Source organism: Eptatretus burgeri, chromosome 6 (genome assembly GCF_056783735.1).
Source record: "Eptatretus burgeri isolate ZD-2024b chromosome 6, Ebu_testis_v1, whole genome shotgun sequence".
In the NCBI taxonomy this organism is placed as follows: domain Eukaryota; kingdom Metazoa; phylum Chordata; class Myxini; order Myxiniformes; family Myxinidae; genus Eptatretus; species Eptatretus burgeri.
Window position 1 is genome coordinate 104,964,508 of NC_140966.1, and position 18,956 is coordinate 104,983,463.

General features: G+C 41.4%; 1 protein-coding gene across 3 annotated transcripts in view; it reads left to right on the forward strand.

The window, feature by feature from the left end:
* The first annotated feature begins 674 nt into the window (after positions 1 to 674).
* The window catches only part of RFX4 (regulatory factor X4), a 183,855-nt gene continuing 165,573 nt past the window's right edge, over positions 675 to 18,956 (forward strand). For 2 of the 3 annotated variants that reach the window (XM_085886538.1, XM_085886539.1), the window contains exons 1-3: positions 675 to 817; positions 16,746 to 16,841; positions 17,008 to 17,068. In XM_085886538.1, the coding sequence (XP_085742664.1) occupies positions 778 to 817; positions 16,746 to 16,841; positions 17,008 to 17,068 (197 nt within the window). In that variant the 5' untranslated portion in view covers positions 675 to 777. Of the gene's footprint in view, positions 818 to 16,745; positions 16,842 to 17,007; positions 17,069 to 18,956 lie in introns of those variants that run through there. The other variant, XM_085886540.1, reaches the window with a different exon arrangement.

Below are 18,956 nucleotides of genomic sequence, written 5' to 3' on the forward strand. Positions count from 1 at the left end.
CCATATCAGGTGCCCTTTTTCAAAAAACAAACGATATTAGGAACATGCGCCATATTGTGCGTGATGTAAAAAAGCTTGTTTTGCGATCCCTCCGCGTTCCGAAAACCCGTGTAGTGCGCTTGATGTCCAGGCCGGAATACCGGGCTGTGTGCGCGTTTCCACCTCTGCGAGCCGACTCGAGTTGCGCTGTCGTCGTTACTGCCGCCTGCGTGAGTTAGAAAGCGCATCCAAAGTGATTAAAGCTATTAGCCGCTAACGTGTATTCAGCGCCCTCAGCCAATTTTCATTAAGGCGGTCATAATGAGGCGACCGGGGGAAGTTTAAATAAGAAAACGTTTATAATGCTCCGGGAAAGCGGCGAGGAAAGCGGGAGGGAGGGGGCGCGAATCCTGCGCGTATATATCAAAGAGCCTTCGGCTTTTCTTATTCAAAACGCGAAGCACAATAGACGCCTTGGTCGCTGGCCGCATCAACATGTGAGAGTCATTCATCATTGGGAGAGGGGGGAACGGGATTCTCGTGGAGGGGGGGAGGTGGAGGAGGTGGGCCGTGAAGGCTGGGGTCTACTGAAACTACCAGTTTGAGCGCAACCCTCTCAAACCTCCCCTCCTCCTCCCACACCCCCCAATATAAAGCAACGCCCCTTCCTTAGCCGCAAGGCTTTTCCGTATAAAGCCCCGGGGAGCCCTCTCCATCGTCCGGACATCTCACGAGTCTCTCGGGCCGGACCGCGGCCGGAACCACTGCGGACAGGGAGAGCTATCGCATGGACCCAGCATGCATTGCGCGCTAGTGGACTCCGAGATGGACTCTGCAGGTCGGTGTCGCGCCCGGGATGTCTTAGATGCCGGTGGAACCATTTGCGCAATTGGACCCAAACTTTTACTTCGACGCACGTCCCATCACAAGCCGTCCGTTTGCTGGACGTCCGGCTCCCAATGGAGAGGATATACGAGAACATCTCCAGTCGGCTCGATGCGCCGCTTGATGAGCTGTACGACCATGCGATCGTTTGGTCCCGAAGTGATCAAAGTATAAATAATAAAAGTTCTGAACACTCGCGCGTCCGAGGTCGATACCCACGTCCCACGACGGGCCCCTTGCGATTGGCATCCCAGCACAACGAAACGGGAGTCTCCCCGAGTCGTTTAAAGGCTGGTCACGTCTGCACCCGTGTCTGCCTCGTGTCCTGTGCGTCTGAGTGCAAGCAGGCTCGGACTCGGACATCGATCTAATTGCACGCGTAAGGAGCAAATCACTCATCACGTGATGATAATGAGTGACGCAAGCCTCCGGCTAACAATATTAGTATAAAAGTGTGTGTGTGTGTGTGTTTGGGGGGGGGGGGTTATCTTAAAATATCCAACAAGAAATCTCATTTACGTACAAAAGTCACTTTAGTTCTGATTCGGACGTAAATAGTTCTGGTATTTACTCTCCTCCAGAGAATTGCGTAAAAATCGAAGTTTGAGCGAACGCTCCAGGTGGAACAGAAGTCTTCCTTCTATGTGTAACAGGTGTTCATGCAACATTTATAATCGCGATACACGAGGTCGTAACACCGTGATCGAAACTTAGCGTAAAGGTTGCCATTTATTTAATTTTATTCATATTTTTGTCCCCCCCACTTTTGCAATTCCCCAATTCATGAAATACCTTTGAAAACTTGAGACACGCTGGCGACAAAGTTTCGCTGCATTTTTGCGCTTCGTCATGAAGATCGGGCGAGCGCGATGCGACGATGCGGCATGTCAAGCAACCGTTTATTTTGGAGTGCGTTTGTTTGATGATGATTTTGTAAAGTGTGTGGTTGCGTTGGGTGCAGTGGTGCGATTATAACTCGGTGAAGATGTGTAAGTATATGTTGCTTAAACGTGTCAATCGGCGATCCATTCGCTGGTTGAGTATATGTGAATCGATCACGAGTCGGTGGAAGGTGTGCATTAGTAAATGTAAGTTACGGCATAAGAATAACTAACGTGTTAGTAAATGTGTTGATGTGTACATATATATATATATATATATATATATATATATATATATATATATATATATATGTGTTGGTAACCTGATAAGTAAACAATTTTGTTGTAAATGTGTGAATCGATTATTTTAATGAGCGAGTTCAATAAATGGGGTAAAGGTATTCCCATATTGTGTGTCGAAAGGCAATAGGATGATGATCATCCTATAATGGTTATCACCACGAGTCAGTTGTGTATGCTAATCGATCAATTCGAGACGAATTGATTACCTCTAGTTAAATTGCTTCATCTCTACACTATAACGTGAATCATTGTTTCGTGGAACACTTTGATTATTTTAACTCGATAATACAAATCACTGTCAAAATATCGATTAACGTCATGTGGCCTTCCCTTTTCACTCCCTCCTTTCTGTGACGAATAAAGTTTACTTTTGGATGTAAATGAGACTATTTAACGAAACGCCTTTGGGTGGACAAAGCCTGATTGGTTTTCTGCCTCGAGAGTTTCACTGCGGGGTCTGCAGGGGGATTCAGGTCATGGGGGGCGGGGGGGGGAGGCTGCGAAAGAGCCCGGGGGGTTACATCGACAAAATGTGATAAAACGTTAAATGCGGTAAAGCAGACAATGGTGGTTAACGATTAAACCGCAGAGAAAGTGAGCGAAAGTGGTTCAACACGCGCTGTGAGTACAGATTCTCGGTCCCCAATCTGTGTTCTCATTGAGTGTTAAATCGAGTGTTTTGTCCCAATGGAGTGTGCGTGGATTGCACACACAATCCCGGGTAATGCGCAACCAGCATCGCCGGTACTGCTGCGGCGACGGCTCGAGCTGTGCACGAAACAGATCGAAGGAAGAGAAATATGATTTGCTTTGCATTCGGCTGCCTTGGACACGGCGGCCAGAAAAAAAGTTCCGACACAAAGGCCGGGCATGTGGTGGGGGTGGTGTGACGGGAGACTAGGCAGGGGGCGATGTCGGAGGGGTCGGAGAATGAGCCGCTGAAGTTTTTACTGGTTTAGGAGAGTGAAAGTGTGTGGTGGAAGGAGGGGTTCATTTGGGGGTTTAGAGGAGGGAGGTGCGTTACGTGGTAGCACAGATAAAGGGCGACCTTTTTTAAACAATAGCCGCGTCCCGGCCGGGGCGCCGTGGGGGCGAGGCCTCGTGTGAATGCGGCGGTCGCGGCAGAGTGTCGCTCCGACCCTCGGTGGCCGCGTAAATTACGGCGAGCGTTTACACAGGCGCCACTTTCAGGCTGTTCATTTGGGTTTTCGGTTCACAGAATCAATCACTTCCTCAAGCAAAGAGCGTTCGAAAGTGCAACGGGACGCGCATTGCCTTTAGCGCACTTGCCAGCAAATTCATTAAAATACTTTGCGCGTTGCGGAGGCGGTTTCCTGAAGGGCGGTGGCATCATTGCGATGGAAAGGTTGCATGCGGTTGCATTTTGTGTCATGGACCGTGGACGTCACGATTTGCACGTCCGATTCACGCCTTGTGTTCAATGATCTTTACGAGAGCATGCGGGAATGCTTGTTGTCTAAACGGAAAATCCCAAAATCCCAACCCCATCCAATTTCGTTGTGAGTTTAATCGTGTGTGATGTGTGGTGTGTGCAACACCATTGCTTTCATTTAATCGTAAATGTTTTTACGAATTCAATCACATGCCATTCTCACTTACACTTTCCCTCCCAAACACATTTCCTACCAACACGCAACTCTGTAGGACTGCCCCCACCACCCTCCCCAAACAGCCCCTTCTTCCACATGCCTGTATATCATTCACCGATTTGAAGCACGACGTTTTGCTTTGTTTAGAACAAGACAATTATTTCACTTTAACTTTTGCTTTGAAAAGAAAAGGAAAAACGGCTTCAGATTTACCCACAATATGGAGCGCAATAAGTGGAGCCTCTTTCTCATCATTGCTTCCCTTTGTGAGACCCCTTCCTGGTCCCCATTTCATAAGTTCTACTTGCAACCCTGCCCTCAACATTATCCGTCCGTACACTTTTGAATAATTAAGCATCACATGAAAAGTGCAACCGTAGAACAATTCACGATTTGTTTCAAGAAAATATTAAAAAATGCTCAACAAGTTGCTACGGAAATAATAGCAAATCTATTGCATAATAATGTGAATTAATATGTCATACGGGTTTGGGTAAATGGATAAATTTATGCGTTTGCAGACACAGGTTTACTAAAGAAAATAAAGCACCCTCTGAACAAAATAATGAGCTAAGAGATATCGATCCAGACCGTTCTGAAAAACATGAAAAGCACCTGCTCTTTTTTCCAGGAAGAGTGATAGTTATGAGAAAAAGGCAATATAAACAGAAGTATAAATTAGTGGGAATAGTCAGAAAAAAAACTAATTTTAAATGGTTAAAAAAAACAAAAAAAAGTCAGAAAAAACAACAAATGTCATAAATGGTTCAAAATGTGGGGGAAATAAGAAAAAACAATAAATAATGCTATAAACAGTTCAAAATGTGTGTGGGGGGGGGAGTCAGAAAAAAACAGGCAATGGCATAAACGGTTCAAAATGTGGGGAAAGTCATAAAAAAACCAATGGTATAAACAGTTCAAAATGGGGTGGGGGAGGAGGGGTGTGAGGCAGAAAGAAACAATAATGTTATAAACAGTTCAAAATGGTGGAAGTCAAAAGGAACCCCATTAAGCAAAAGAATAAATGGATCAAAATGGGGGGGGGGGAGTCAGAAAAACAATAAACAATGGTATAAGCAGATGAAAATTGGGAGAAAGTCAGACAAAAACAATGTTATAAACGGTTCAAAATGGGGGTGGGGGGGGAGTCAGAAAAAAAATGTTCTCAATGGTTCAAAATTGGGGGAAGGGCAGAAAAAACCCAATAAACAATGGTACAAACTGTTCACAATTGGGGGAAAGTCGGAAGAAACACGAAACGATGGTATAAACGGTTCAAAATTATGGAAAAGTCAAGCAAAAACAATAAACAATGGTATAAACGGTCCAAAATTGTGGGGAAATCAGACAAAAACAATATACAATGGTATAAATGGTTCAAAATGTGGGGAAAGTCAGAAAAAAACAATAAACAATGGTATAAACAGTTCAAAATGGGGTGGGGGGGGGTGGGAGACAGAAAGAAACAATGTTATAAACAGTTCAAAATGTGGGAAAGTCATAAAAACAACAAAACGAAACTATAAATCGATGAAAATGAGGGGGGGTGGCGGTCAGATAAACAATAAACAATAGTGTAAACAGATGAAAATGGGTAGAAAGTCAGACAAAAACAATAAACAATGTTATACGTGGTTCAAAATTGGGGGAAAGTCAGAAAAATATGCATAAACAATGGTATAAATGGTTAAAAAAGTCAGAAAAATACAATAAACAATGGTATAAATGGTTCAAAATTGGGGAAAAGTCAGACAAAAACAATAAACAATAGTATAAATGGTTCAATATTGAGGGAAAGTCACAAAGGTACAAACGGATCAAAGTGGGGGGAAAGTCAGAAAAACAAAAAACAAATCTAGAAATGGTTGAAAATGGTGTTGGGGGGGGGGGGTCAGAAAAACAATAAACAATGGCACAAACACATGAAAATGAGGAGAAAGTCAGACAAGAACAATAAACAATGTTGGAAATGGTTCAAAATTGGGGGAAAGTCAGAAAAATATGCATAAACAATGGTATAAATGGTTAGAAAAGTCAGAAAAATACAATAAATAATGGTATAAATGGGGGAAAAGTCAGACAAAAACAATAAACAATGGTATAAATGGTTCAAAATTGTGGGAAAATCAGACAAAAACAATAAACAATAGTATAAACGGATCAAAGTGGGGGGAAAGTCAGAAAAACAAAAAACAAAGCTAGAAATGGTGGGGGGGGGGGGTCAGAAAAAAAATCAAGCAATGGTAAAAACTTCAAAATGTGGTGAAAGTCAGAAATAAACAATGGTATAAATGGTTCAAAACATGGGGGAAGTCAGACAAAAACAATAAACAATGTTTCCAATGGGGGGAAAGTCAGAAAAAGAAACTGATTAATCATTCAAAATTACCCCCGTGTGGGGGTGACGGTCATCTCTATAATACCACAAATTCTCAATGTTCAGTTATGACCGAAGACTACTGTGCAGTTCTACTGCGCAGCTCGAACTGCGCAGTTTGGTTAAAGATGACTCGGCATTTTGGCGTGCGCGCACTAAATTATATTTTGAAAATAAATGCCGACGTTTACATTTCGGGTTTTGAAACTTTTGCACCTTCGGCAGAAAACGTATAAATATAAAAGGTTAAAAATGTGTTTTATACTATAGCCTGGTGTGTTGGCGCAGTGGTTAGGGCAGCGGCTTGGGATCCAAAAGGTCCTGAGTTCAAGCCCCGTTGGGCCACTGAATTAATACACCAGGGGGTTGACTCAGCCTGTCATTCTTCCGAGGTCGGCGAAATGAGTACCAGTATACTGGGCCGGTGTATACCCCGGTTAAAATAGGTGTACCATATCCCTGTGTCGTAAGAGGCGACCAGGGTTGCGTCAGGAAAGGCATCCGGCGTAAAACCTGTGCCAAATCACTATGCGGATCACACGGATGATCCACTGTGGCGACCCCTAAGGGGAGCAGCCGAAAGAAGAAGAAGAAGAAGAAGAAAAATGTGTTTTATATTTATATTTCATTTCTCCTTCCTTCCTTCTTTGCGAATCGCATTGGCGTTTTTGGCCATCTTCAAGATCACGTGACGATCAAACGGGAAGGAAATTCAAAAATCTGACTGGTTAGATACAAGATAATATTTTTTACTATCATAATCAATAAACAGTTGCCGAATATCTTGTAGAATGGCAGACGAGATAGATTTTGAAAATGGCGATTTTTATAACTTGCGTGACCTTGTGACCTTGACCCTGACCTTGAACCCGGACAAACGTTATATCGTTGTGCAACACTCATCGACCTCTACCCACTTACTAAGTTTCATCAAGATTGGAAAGAAAAATTGTTGACGGACGGACATTTGGTCTGGCTTTATTAGGTCATCTCGGTAGAGATGACCTAAAAATGGGAGGAAAGTCAGACAAAAACAACAAACAATGTTATAAATGGTTGAAAATGGGGGGAAAGTCAGACAGAAACAATAAACAATGGCATAAACTGTTAAAAATGTGGGGAAGTCAGAAAAATACAATAAGCAATGTTACAAATGGTTCAAAATGTGGGTAAAGTAAAATATAAAAAAACAATGAATAATGTTATAAAATTTTCAAAATGGTGGAAAAGTAAAAAAAAAAAAAAAAAACTATTAGCAGTTCAAAATGGGGGAAAGTAAAAAAAAATAATAATAAAAAACAACAAACAACCTTATATGTGGTTCAAAATTGGTGAAAGTAAAAAAAGACACTAAATAAAGGTATATACAATTCAAAATGGGTGAAGTAAAAATAAAATAAATAACGGAAATGCGATTCAAAATTGGGGAAAGTAAAAAATAGGGGATAAACACCATTATATACAGTTCAAATGGGGTGAAAGTCAAGAAAAACAACAAACAACATTATTAACGTTACAATATGGGGGGTGGGGCAGGGGTGGAGTCAGAAAAAACAATAAATGGCATAAACTGTTCAAAATAGTTCAAACAATAAATAAATAACTCCATAAAATTTGCCAAATTCAGTCGAAGTACTGCTAAACTGCAGGTTTGTGTTCCGATTCATGTTCTGATTCATGTCCTACAGTGTTCAAATTTTTATTTTTTTTTTGAAATTCAGCAGTTCCCCAATCATAGACTGATGGCTGTTTGACAGACAGAGTGAGTTTATTGTTTGACCCTGCTTTCACGACATGTGGGGAAGTGACAGTACATAAATGGTCAAAAATAACGGAAGAGTTGGGGGGGGGAGTCAAAAACAACAATAAACGGTCCAAAACTGGGGAATAATCACAAACACAACAAAATAAACATAATCACAACTCAATACGGGGAAATAGAAAGGACAATCTGTGGTATAAACATTAGAAAACATGGTAAAAGTCGGAAACAGCCATCTCAACTGTTTAAAATGGAGGAATAATCAAAAAGAACAACAGGAACAAATGGTCCAAAATGGGTGAAGGGTCAGAAATGACAACAGACAAAAAGGAATACAACCAGTCCGAAAAAAGATGAAATGGTCAGGAGCAATGATAAGTAGCAGTGTAAAGTCTGAAAACAAGAAAGCCAGAAATAATGTTAAATAGCGAGAAAACGCTCAATAAACTAGAAGGGCACTCGGTGGAGCGCATACTTCCACCACATAATGCCTGAACCACGAGAACATATCGAGCCCGATACATTTTTGAAATATGCTTTTGAGTACTATATAATTTTTGGCCCGATCTCTCAATGGTGAAGAATCACTTTAAAGTTAAATAATTCTTGGATCCAGATCCGGATTCGGATCTTCACCAAAATCTAAACAATTCGTCCTTGCAACACACCCAACCTGACCACCAAGTTTCATCCGAATCTGTCCCCAACTTTTTGAGATATCATGCTATATATCATTTTTAGGTCCATCTCTCAATAGTGAAAATTCAGATAAAAATATTAAATAAACTTCATATCTGGATCTGCATACTGGATCCGGATATATGTACAAATATAAACGGTATGTGTGTATATATATATATATATATATATATATATATATATATATATATATATATATATATATATATATATATATATATATATATATATATATATCTACATTAATATTTCGGCACGCCCCTTTCTTTGTTCCACCATCAGATTTTTGTTACTGCATGAAATGAAACAAGATTTGGCACATATACTAATGATATTGTTACAGATTCGCGCCCGCCAGCGTGCTGACGGCCACGTAACTCGAATCGCGGCACGTCGCCCACCGGACGGACAATCCAGTCGTGACCCTCTCGGACTAACGCCGGGAACCAGTCACGGGTGGACCTTTCGGTCTCACCGCGATCGAGCCAATCAGCCCCCGCGTGGGATAGGGTTGCTCGCCAAATTCGACCTACCTAAGTACCCACACGGAGGGTAGACCGGGCGATCGCACCTCGCCGCAGGTCGACTTCGGACACAGGCCACTTAAGCGACCCGTTCCGTACTATCGGGATAACCGAGCGGTGTTATTCGTCGACCTCGACGGTTCGATTAATTATCGGGCGTATTCAGCCCACTACCAACCCTTTACGTGAAGCAAGATGAGGATTCAATGAAAGAAATGACGAAGCGAAGCGGGAAACAGTTCAACACAAAGCACATTTATTCGCGATGAACGGAAAGCACACATATTCAATTCCACCAAAAGCACATAGAAAAGGAAAAGAAACACAATGCAATTTTACACAAAAAGCAAATGCGACAATGCAGATCTAATACCCATTACGCGAGCACACGGCAACACTTATACAATTTTACTTCACAGACGGTGCCGACAACACATATCCAAAACCAAGAAAAAGAACACCCTCAAGGATGAGGCGGGCCTGAGGCCGAGACCGGGTCGGGCCGACCCGTCTGGTGATGAGACGCGAAGCGGCGATGGTGCCTCAACTCCGCGGGCCTCGCGGACAGTGTCTGGTAGGGGGTGGGAAGGGGGCCCCCTTGGTCGCACTATCTCAGCGCGGGGGGAAACAGGAGGGGGTTGCTGATGCTCGGGGGAAAGGAGGATTTTTACTCTGCCTCGAGTCCCGCGACGAGCGTCTCCACCTCGACCAGGTCGCGCCGTCGGCCTCCCTGGTGTGCAGCTCCCGGCACGACGCGAGCACCCCCTCGTCTGCCTTCGCCGCCTCTCCACAGCTCCGTCCTCTTCGCTCCGACTCCAACGCACACGACGACGACGACGACCAACAACCAATTCTTCCTCTTCCCAACTCCACCGACTGCGAAGTCTTAACTCCGCTCTACTGACGAACGCGGCCGCTTATATCAGCCCCGTGGCTTCGCCTTTGACCCCCTGCCTTCGACCTTTCACCTCGCTCCCCATTGGCCCGAGAAAAAGTGGGCGTGAATGCATTTTGATCCATGAATTTGCATATAGCGACCGCCCTCCAACGCCCTGGAGGCGGGGCCAAATCGCCCCTCGCTCACCGATTGGACGGAACAAAAGTGGGCGTGTGTCGTTTTTGATCCGTTTTTGGAGCGGAAAATCCATGGTTTTGGACACGCTGTTCGGCGCGCGCCCTGCACGAGTCCAACACCGGTACCCACAAGCGGCGCAAGAACGGTGGCGATGCGACGGTTGCGAGGTGTGACGTGAAGCGGCGCCGCGGTGGGTGGTTGATGTTGTGGTTGGTGGTGGTAACAATGGCGGTTGGTCCAAAATAAAGATAGTAAAAGAAAAACGGCTATCCTGAAGAGTCGCAGCCCGCATAAATGACATGTATTCCCACTAGACAACGGGTTTGGGCCTAACTACACATATACTTACCGAGATATCTCACCTAAGGGACCTGAATGGTGGTTTGCGAATTTGGTAACCACAACAATATTATTGTCTTCCTTAAGAGGCCCCTCAAAATTCGTTTTGATGCATTTTCACAAACTCCAACTGATTCCATTCAAATTCGGTACGATTATGGCTTTTGGTCCAACTTAGGTCATTGGCTATAAAAAAATTTCCATAACACTTCTGATATTCGAAAAAATCGATAAATCGATATCCCTTATGGGATTTTCCATTCAAATCCACTCAAGTTTAAGGCCTACGGGGGACGCAAATTTCCACTTTGCCCTGGGCGCTGTTTACCTCTGCTACGCCAAGCTGTTAGGGTTAGGGTTTGGGTTTGGGTTAGTGTTAGGGTTAGGGTTTGGGTTAGTGTTAGGGTTACTGTTAGCTACCCTAACCCTAACAGCTAACCCTAACCCTAACCCTAACCCTAACCGCTAACCCTAATCCTAACCGCTAACCCTAACCGCTAACCCTAACCATAACTGCAACCCTAACCCTAACTGTTAACCCCTAACCGCTAACCCCTAATCGCTAACAGCTATTCAGGAAATTTGCAAGAAAGCCCGGGCAACACCGGGCTTTATTGCTAGCCCGAGCAACGCCGGGCATTACTACTAGTGTGTATATATATATATATATATATATATATATATATATATATATATATATATATATATATATATATATATATATATATATATATATATGTGTATATATATATATATATATGTATATGTATATATGTATATGTATATGTATATATATATATATATGTATATGTATATGTATATATATATATATATATATATATATATATATATGTATATGTATATGTATATATATATATATATATCCCTGTGTCGTAAGAGGCGACCAGGGTTGCGTCAGGAAGGGCATCCGGCGTAAAACATGTGCCAAATCACTATGCGGATCATACGGATGATCCGCTGTGGCGACCCCTAACGGGAGCAGCCGAAGGAAGAAGAAGAAAATATATATATATATATATATATATATATATATATATATATATATATATATATATATATGTATATCCTAGTGTTGGCGCAGTGGTTAGGGCAGCGGCTTGGGATCCAAAAGGTCCTGAGTTCAAGCCCCGTTGGGCCACTGAATTAATACACCAGGGGGTTGACTCAGCCTGTCATCCTTCCGAGGTCGGCGAAATGAGTACCAGTATACTGGCCCGGTGTATACCCCGGTTAAAATAAGTGTACCAAATCCCTGTGTCGTAAGAGGCGACCAGGGTTGCGTCAGGAAGGGCATCCGGCGTAAAACATGTGCCAAATCACTATGCAGATCATACGGATGATCCATCCGCTGTGGCGACCCCTAACGGGAGCAGCCGAAAGAAGAAGAAGAAGAAGATATATATATATATATATGTATATATGTATATATATATATATATATATATATATATATATATATATGTATATATGTATATATAAACATATATATATTCTTTTTAATTTTCCACCATTTTGAAGAATGTATAAGATTGTTCATTACTTTCATATTTTTTATACTTTCCGCACATTTTGAACCGTTTGTAACATTGCTTATTGTTTTTGTCTGACTTTCCCCCATTTTTAACAGTTTATACCATTGTTTATTGTTTTTTCTGCCTTCTCCACATTTTGAACCATTTATAACATTGTTTGTTGTTTTATTCTGACATCCCCATATTTTGAAGTGTTTATGCCATGATTTATTGTATTTTTCTGACTTTCCCCTCATTTTGAACTGTTTATAATATTGTTTATTGTTTGTTCTGATGTTCCCCCATTTTGAATCATTTTTACCATTATATATATATATATATATATATATATATATATATATATATATATATATATATATATATATATATATATATATATATATATACACATACACATCTACAGTATATCTATATGTACACTACCAGTCAAAAGTTTAAGAACACCCCTATTTTCCAGTTTTTACTGAAATTTAAGCAGTTCAAGTCCAGTGAATAACCTGAAATGGTACAAGGCTAAGTGGTAAACTGCCAGAGGTTAAAAAAAAAATAGTTTAGGTTACCAAAAACTGAAAAAAATGTAAATTTCAGAGTTGTTAAAAAATGGCCCTTTTCAGGGAACAAGTAATGGGTTAGCAACTGCAGCTGTTCTGCAGCAATGGAAGTAAATTAAGCCTTGAAAGTTTATGCAAACAATTCCTACAGGTGTCCCAACTTTTGTTGATTAGTTGCAAAGACTGTATTGCGACACCCTCTGAAGCATTATTTGGACAATATTGCACTGCAGGAAGTAGTATACTGCTATGATAATGGCGAGAAAGACAATTAACAAAGGCAGACAGACAGACCATTATAACCCTTAAAAGTGTAGGTCTTTCCTTTAGAGAAATTGCAAAGCAAGCCAAGGAAACTCTGATGGAAACTGGAGGAAACTCTAACAGGAAGAGGTCTGGCAGACCCAAAGCCACAACACAATCAGAAGACAAGTTTCTGAGAGCCAACAGCTTGCGTGATAGGTGGCTCACAGGACAGCAGCTTCAAGCACAGCTAAACACTGGTCGAAGTATGGAAGTCTCAGTTTCAACTGTGAAGAGAAGACTTCGAGCTGCAGGTTTGACAGGTCGAGTGGCAGTAAGAAAGCCATTGCTAAGATGTCAAAATAAGAAAAAGAGGCTTGCCTGGGCCATGAAGCCAGTGGACTACTGAAAACTTGAAGGTCTTATGGACCGATGAATCAAAATTTGAAATCTTCGGTTCATCACACAGGGTTTTTGTATGCTGTTGAATAGGCGAAAGGATGGTTCTTCAGTGTGTTTCACCAACTGTCAAACATGGAGGAGGAAGCGTGATTATCTGGGGCTCTTTTGCTGAATCCAGAATCAGCGACTTGCACAGAGTGATCGGCACCCTGAACCAAAAGGGCTACCACAGCATTTTGCAGTGCCATGCAATACCCTCTGGTCTACGCCTTGTTGGTCAGGAGTTCATCCTGCAGCAACATAACGACCCAAAACATGCCTACAGGCTATGTCGGAACTACCTAGGAAGAAAAGAACAAGACGGTAGGCTTCAAATCATGGAATGGCCAGCACAGTCTCCAGACTTAAACTCCATCGAGCTGGTTTGGGATGAACTGGACAGAAGGGTGAAAGCAACGCAACCTACAAGTGCAACACGTTTGTGGGAACTTCTGCAACAGTGTTGGGAAGAACTTTCCGAACAATATTTGATTTCCATTGTTGAAAGAATGCCACGAGTATGTTCGGCTGTTATATCTGCAAAAGGTGGCTACTTTGATGAGTCAAAAAGTTAGATTAAATTTTGTTCAACAAAACGATTCCATGATTTTATTTTTTACCTGCAATTGTTTATTTTTTCTATGCTATAATTTCAGATGACATTGAAACATTAAACTGCTTAAATTTCAGTATAAACTGGAAAAATGGGGATGTTCTAAAACTTTTGACCGGTAGTGTAGTTCAATTAAAGGTATAGGGAGGGAAATGCCAACACACAATGACACAATGAGAAGATGGTGTTTAAATAGTTTAAATAAAATCAGGGAACTATCAAAAATAATAAGAAAAATCTGAATTGGGAATATACAGAACAATGTTGTGAAGGACAATGATAAAATTAAGCGAAGAAAACGTGTAAAGTGGTGACTCGGAAATTGTTTCCACACATAGCACACATTTTTGGGTTCAGTTAAAAAAAACATTCGGGTTCGGTTTGAAGGTTTTCACGGTCTCTTGTTTTCAGAAGTTTTCAGGAAAATTAAAATGGAAAAAGTAGAAATAGAATTAAGAAATTTTCAGAATCCATTTTTTGTTCGGCTTAAAGGCTTTCGGGTTCATTTTAGAGATCTTTGTTGTGCAGTTTGAACACTTTCAGGTTCATTTTAAATATTTTGTCCCTTTTAGATATTTTTGGGTTCTGTTTAAAGATTGTCAGGTTCCTTTTATATATTTCTGGGTTTGGTGTAAAGATTTTCAAGTTCATTTCAGAGATTTTCAGTGTCAGTTTAAATATTTTAGGGTTTATCTTAAAATATTTTCTTCCTTTTAGCTATTTTTGTGTTCTGTTTAAAGATTTTCAGGTTGCTTTTAGATATTTCCGAGTTCAGTTTAAAGATTTTCAGTTTCAGTTTAAAGGTTTTCGGCTCCCTTTTTGGCGGGTTCATTTTAGGTATTTTCGGGTTCAGTTTAAAGATTTTTGGGTTCATTTTAAAGATTTCCAAGTTAATTTTAGTGATTTTCAGGATCAGCTAAACTATTTTCAATGTTCGTTTGAGAGATTTTCAGGTTCCTTTAAGAGATTTCAATGTTCAGTATAATGTTTTCAGGTTTATTTTCGAGATTTTTAGACTCATTTCAAAACTTTTGGATTAATTTTAGAGATTTTTTATGGTTCATTTTAAAGATTTTCGGGATCAGTTTGCAGTCAGTCATTATAGGACTTTTCGTAATGTCCAACAAGAGCATATTTTTGGCACAGGGCATGGCTGCATAACAAAGGTTTTGCTCTGTGTTGATGGTTATTTATCTCAAATCATCCAGTAATCCATCCATTCTCCGTTTTATCCTCCAAGTGCCATGGAGAACCCTGGTGGCTCATTGGTGAGGACACTGAAATGGCATCCCAGAGATTGTGAATTCAAATCCAGCTCAAAGCATGAGCACAGAATATTAGGGATTTGGATTTGAAGCTTAAAGAAGTCGAGTTGGTTTCAGGAGAACTTTCATGTCATGATTCATTTGTCTGAACAAATGCAGTTGGCTCATGAATGAACTTTCGGTTGGAGATAATCTGCCTGCCATACCTGGTCTGGTCCACTCATTGTGGTTGACTCTTATTCCCTTCTATTGTGTACATAAGGTCGTTCTTAATTACTATTGGTCTTAACCCTTCTCCTTTGGTAGCCAAAGCTTTTCAACCACCTCCTCTCCTTTGTCCTGCTTTTCTCTCACCAGTGGAAATATCTCCCTGGGTCTGTTAAATCTCCCTCTTCCATCTACTCCTTCGCATCTATTGTCCATTTGTTGAATTACATCCTTTTTGGCTCAACTTTTACACGAACCTCAACCTCTATATTAACCTGCCAAGCATACTGTACTTAAAGAGGAACCTTCACAGTATAGCTGAATACTGTGATCTTAAAATATTTCAAGTGTTTGTGTGTTTGTTTGTTATTCTTTCATGGCCGGACCATGGCAATGGTTTCGCTGATGTTTATGGACAGACTGGACGAATAGTCAGTGAGCATGTGCTGAGTAACACAATCGGTAGCAAAATCGCAACTATCCACTCCGTCACACTACAGGTTCATCAGTGTTAACTGGTGAACTACATCAAGCAATCACTTGGAAGCGGTAGTTGTAGAGGTCGCTGCATGGTCAGTGAAAAGGTTTTCAGAAGGGCAAAGCAAAAAACAAACAAACAAGGCTTCCATTGCATTGGCATTAGGAAGGTTACACATCTGGGAATGAAGCAGGTGCGACACTGGCTGAAAACTCCAATACATCAGATGAACATCCATGCCCCATGTCACTGGTCCATGCAAGACCTTCATGATTGTGGGGACACCTTTTGCCCTCTCACCACCCTTCCCTGCCATGGCACTATATGTTCCAGAGTTGCAGAAGTGGTGATTGTCGGCTTGTGTGTAGGTGGTGATTATAGTTTTGCACATAGCATTACACTTATTGGGCTTGTTTAACAGTCGTTGTGGATTTTTTGGTAAGGGGCAGTTATCATGAGAGGTTGTGTGAACGTGCTGGTTGTTATCTAATGATAAAGTGGTGGATACAGGGTTATGTGAAAAAGCTGGTTATCGGCTTCTATGGAAATGGTGGTCATGCGACTGTTGAGAATTGGTGCTCATATATGAAGTTCTGCATGTGGAAATAGTGCTTGTGATGTGAAGTTTCTTGGAAGCGGTAATGGCAACGCGGATATGTGAGGAAGCTGTGGTGATGAAACTACAGGTAGGTTGTGGTTGAGTGCGGTTGTATGCATTTTTGGTTCAATTACACGAAAGACGTTAAACCTCCGGAGGTCTCTGCAAAGTGTTCACACCAACCATTGTCTGTCAAATGGAGAGTGAGACTTGCACCTCCTCATGGTGTCTAATTGACCTGAAAGCAAAGCAATATGTGGCTCTTTCATTGATAATCGCTCAAAAGTAGCAAGTTTTGGATCCAAGAGATATAAGATCAGGTTATTGATCGTTGTACTGTGTCCCGTGCCTCCCGCGTGCAGAGAGTTGGATCGAACGCTGCCTGAGCGAGAGCGACTCCCGGAGTCGCTACACGAGTCCCCATAGTCCTCTGGGCTCGTTCTCAAACGAGGAGGAGCGTGAGTCGAGGAAACGCCACAAAGCGTGCTTTTTTGTCTTCAAATCTTTGGACACCTGTTTAGGAGAGCATGAAAAACTTTTTCTTTGTCATGTATGTAGATTTGCAGGTGAACGCTGCGTTTGATGATTTGTTTTTAACAAGTCTTGTGTTGAACCTGTATGCAGAAGACGAGAAGGAAAACAGTCGCGCGTCAAAACCGCATTCGACTCCAGCGACATTACAATGGTACGGAGAACTTTCAAATGTCAGAATGAGCGATGGAAGTCTTATTCTTTCAAAAGTCTGTTGGGATATTGCCAATTGCATTCAATGGTCTTTCAAAACACTGAGTCCTGAGTTTCAAAACATCGTCATCCAAATGTAATGAAGTGCGAGTATGGCCTTACTATATATATATATATATATATATATATATATATATATATATATATATATATATATATATATATATATATATATATATATATATATATATATATATATATATATATATATATATATATATATATATATATATATATATATATATATATATATATATATATATATATATATATATGCAAGCTGTCTCACATGCTATAAATTAGACGATGTGCATTTTTATTTCATGATTTAGTCAATCTTCCATGAGTGGTGCTTCAAAAATGTAGTGAAATAAGGGATAGTCGACATATTACGTAGTCTGTTGATAATCTACGTCCACTGTTGAGTGGATGGTGATGAAGGAGATCGGGGGAGAAAAGACAAATGAGCTTGGGAGGATCGATGTAACAGATCACTTAACTCTGAACCGTCTCGTTTGACGTTAGATTCCCGACCCGACTATGAACTGCTGGATTGGTGCTTTGCAGGCATTGCGTCATATTACTCATATCACCAAGTATGTCATCCCACGGATGGATGTTAAACTGGGTGTCCCATCCCTACGCTATCGTTGGTGGACGTTAAGGATCCCATTGTGTCTTTCCCGAACAGTAGTCGTAGCTCAAACGTTGGCCTTACTTGGACTATTGTGAGTGTCCTCATGCATTGTGGATGATTGAAAACGATGTTGTTTCGTGGAAAATTAATCAAAACATTATTATATATCGGTATTTTTTTAAGAACTGAATGTGGATGCTGGAGGTCATGTTTTGAATCACCACCTGGAGACAACCTGGTCCATCACAATTGTTGACATTCCCAAAGGAACCATTAACACTTTGAGAATAACCCTGATGAAAAGTACTTCGGCAGATCAGAACCCAAAGGGCACCCGACTTAACGGGATGAAAGAGGTCAGCATGTTGCAAAGTTGAAACTGACAAGTAATTAATTAATTCAACCGTTCATCTCCTGGTTGAGGATGATGACCATGAGTTATGGCTGCATCACAGACAAATAAAAGGGTTAGAGCCTGGATAGCAATGAGGTAGGGAGGTCCATCCTATTTCTTCATGGTGTATGTATTGGTCCAAAGGGTTTTCATTGTCAATAAGGACAACAATAAAATCTTAAATGAATTTAGTCCCATATGGGAGCTTTCCATGCCTCCATGGCTATAAAGCTATAAACCGGTGCTTCATGTACAGCAGAGTCTCGTTAAGAGGAGAACGGTCTCCCAGAGGAATTGTGGCAATCTCAGTTGTACATTGACATCACTAGGGAAGGAAATCTTTGTTTTCGAGCGTTTACACTCATTAGGCGTGAGGGAGGTTGGTCAGGCCTCTCGGCCTTTGTGCGGGGCGCGCGCGTTACGGACGTGCCGTGCACTCACCTTTGTGTGCGCCGTGCCGGGAGCTCTGAATGCACGGTGCGCTCATTTTAACGCTGCCTTTCCACCAAAACGCAAACAAATTGAAGTGAGCTCTATGGAGATGGGAGTGAGGTGGCTGGATAGGGGGAAGGGGGTTGTCTGGATCGGGGTAGTGCCGAGATCTGGATCAAAACTGATGATAATATGTCGCTTACATGGGGGGAAATGTAGTCAGAGATCTTGTATAATGTTTACGTCACTCAAACAGCAAGTGCTGAAGGCTTGAAATGGCCTCTGATTGAGGCTCTTACATGGATATAGTTCCTGTAACAACATACTACATTACAATCCATGGAGCAGTGATAAATTACTTTCCAC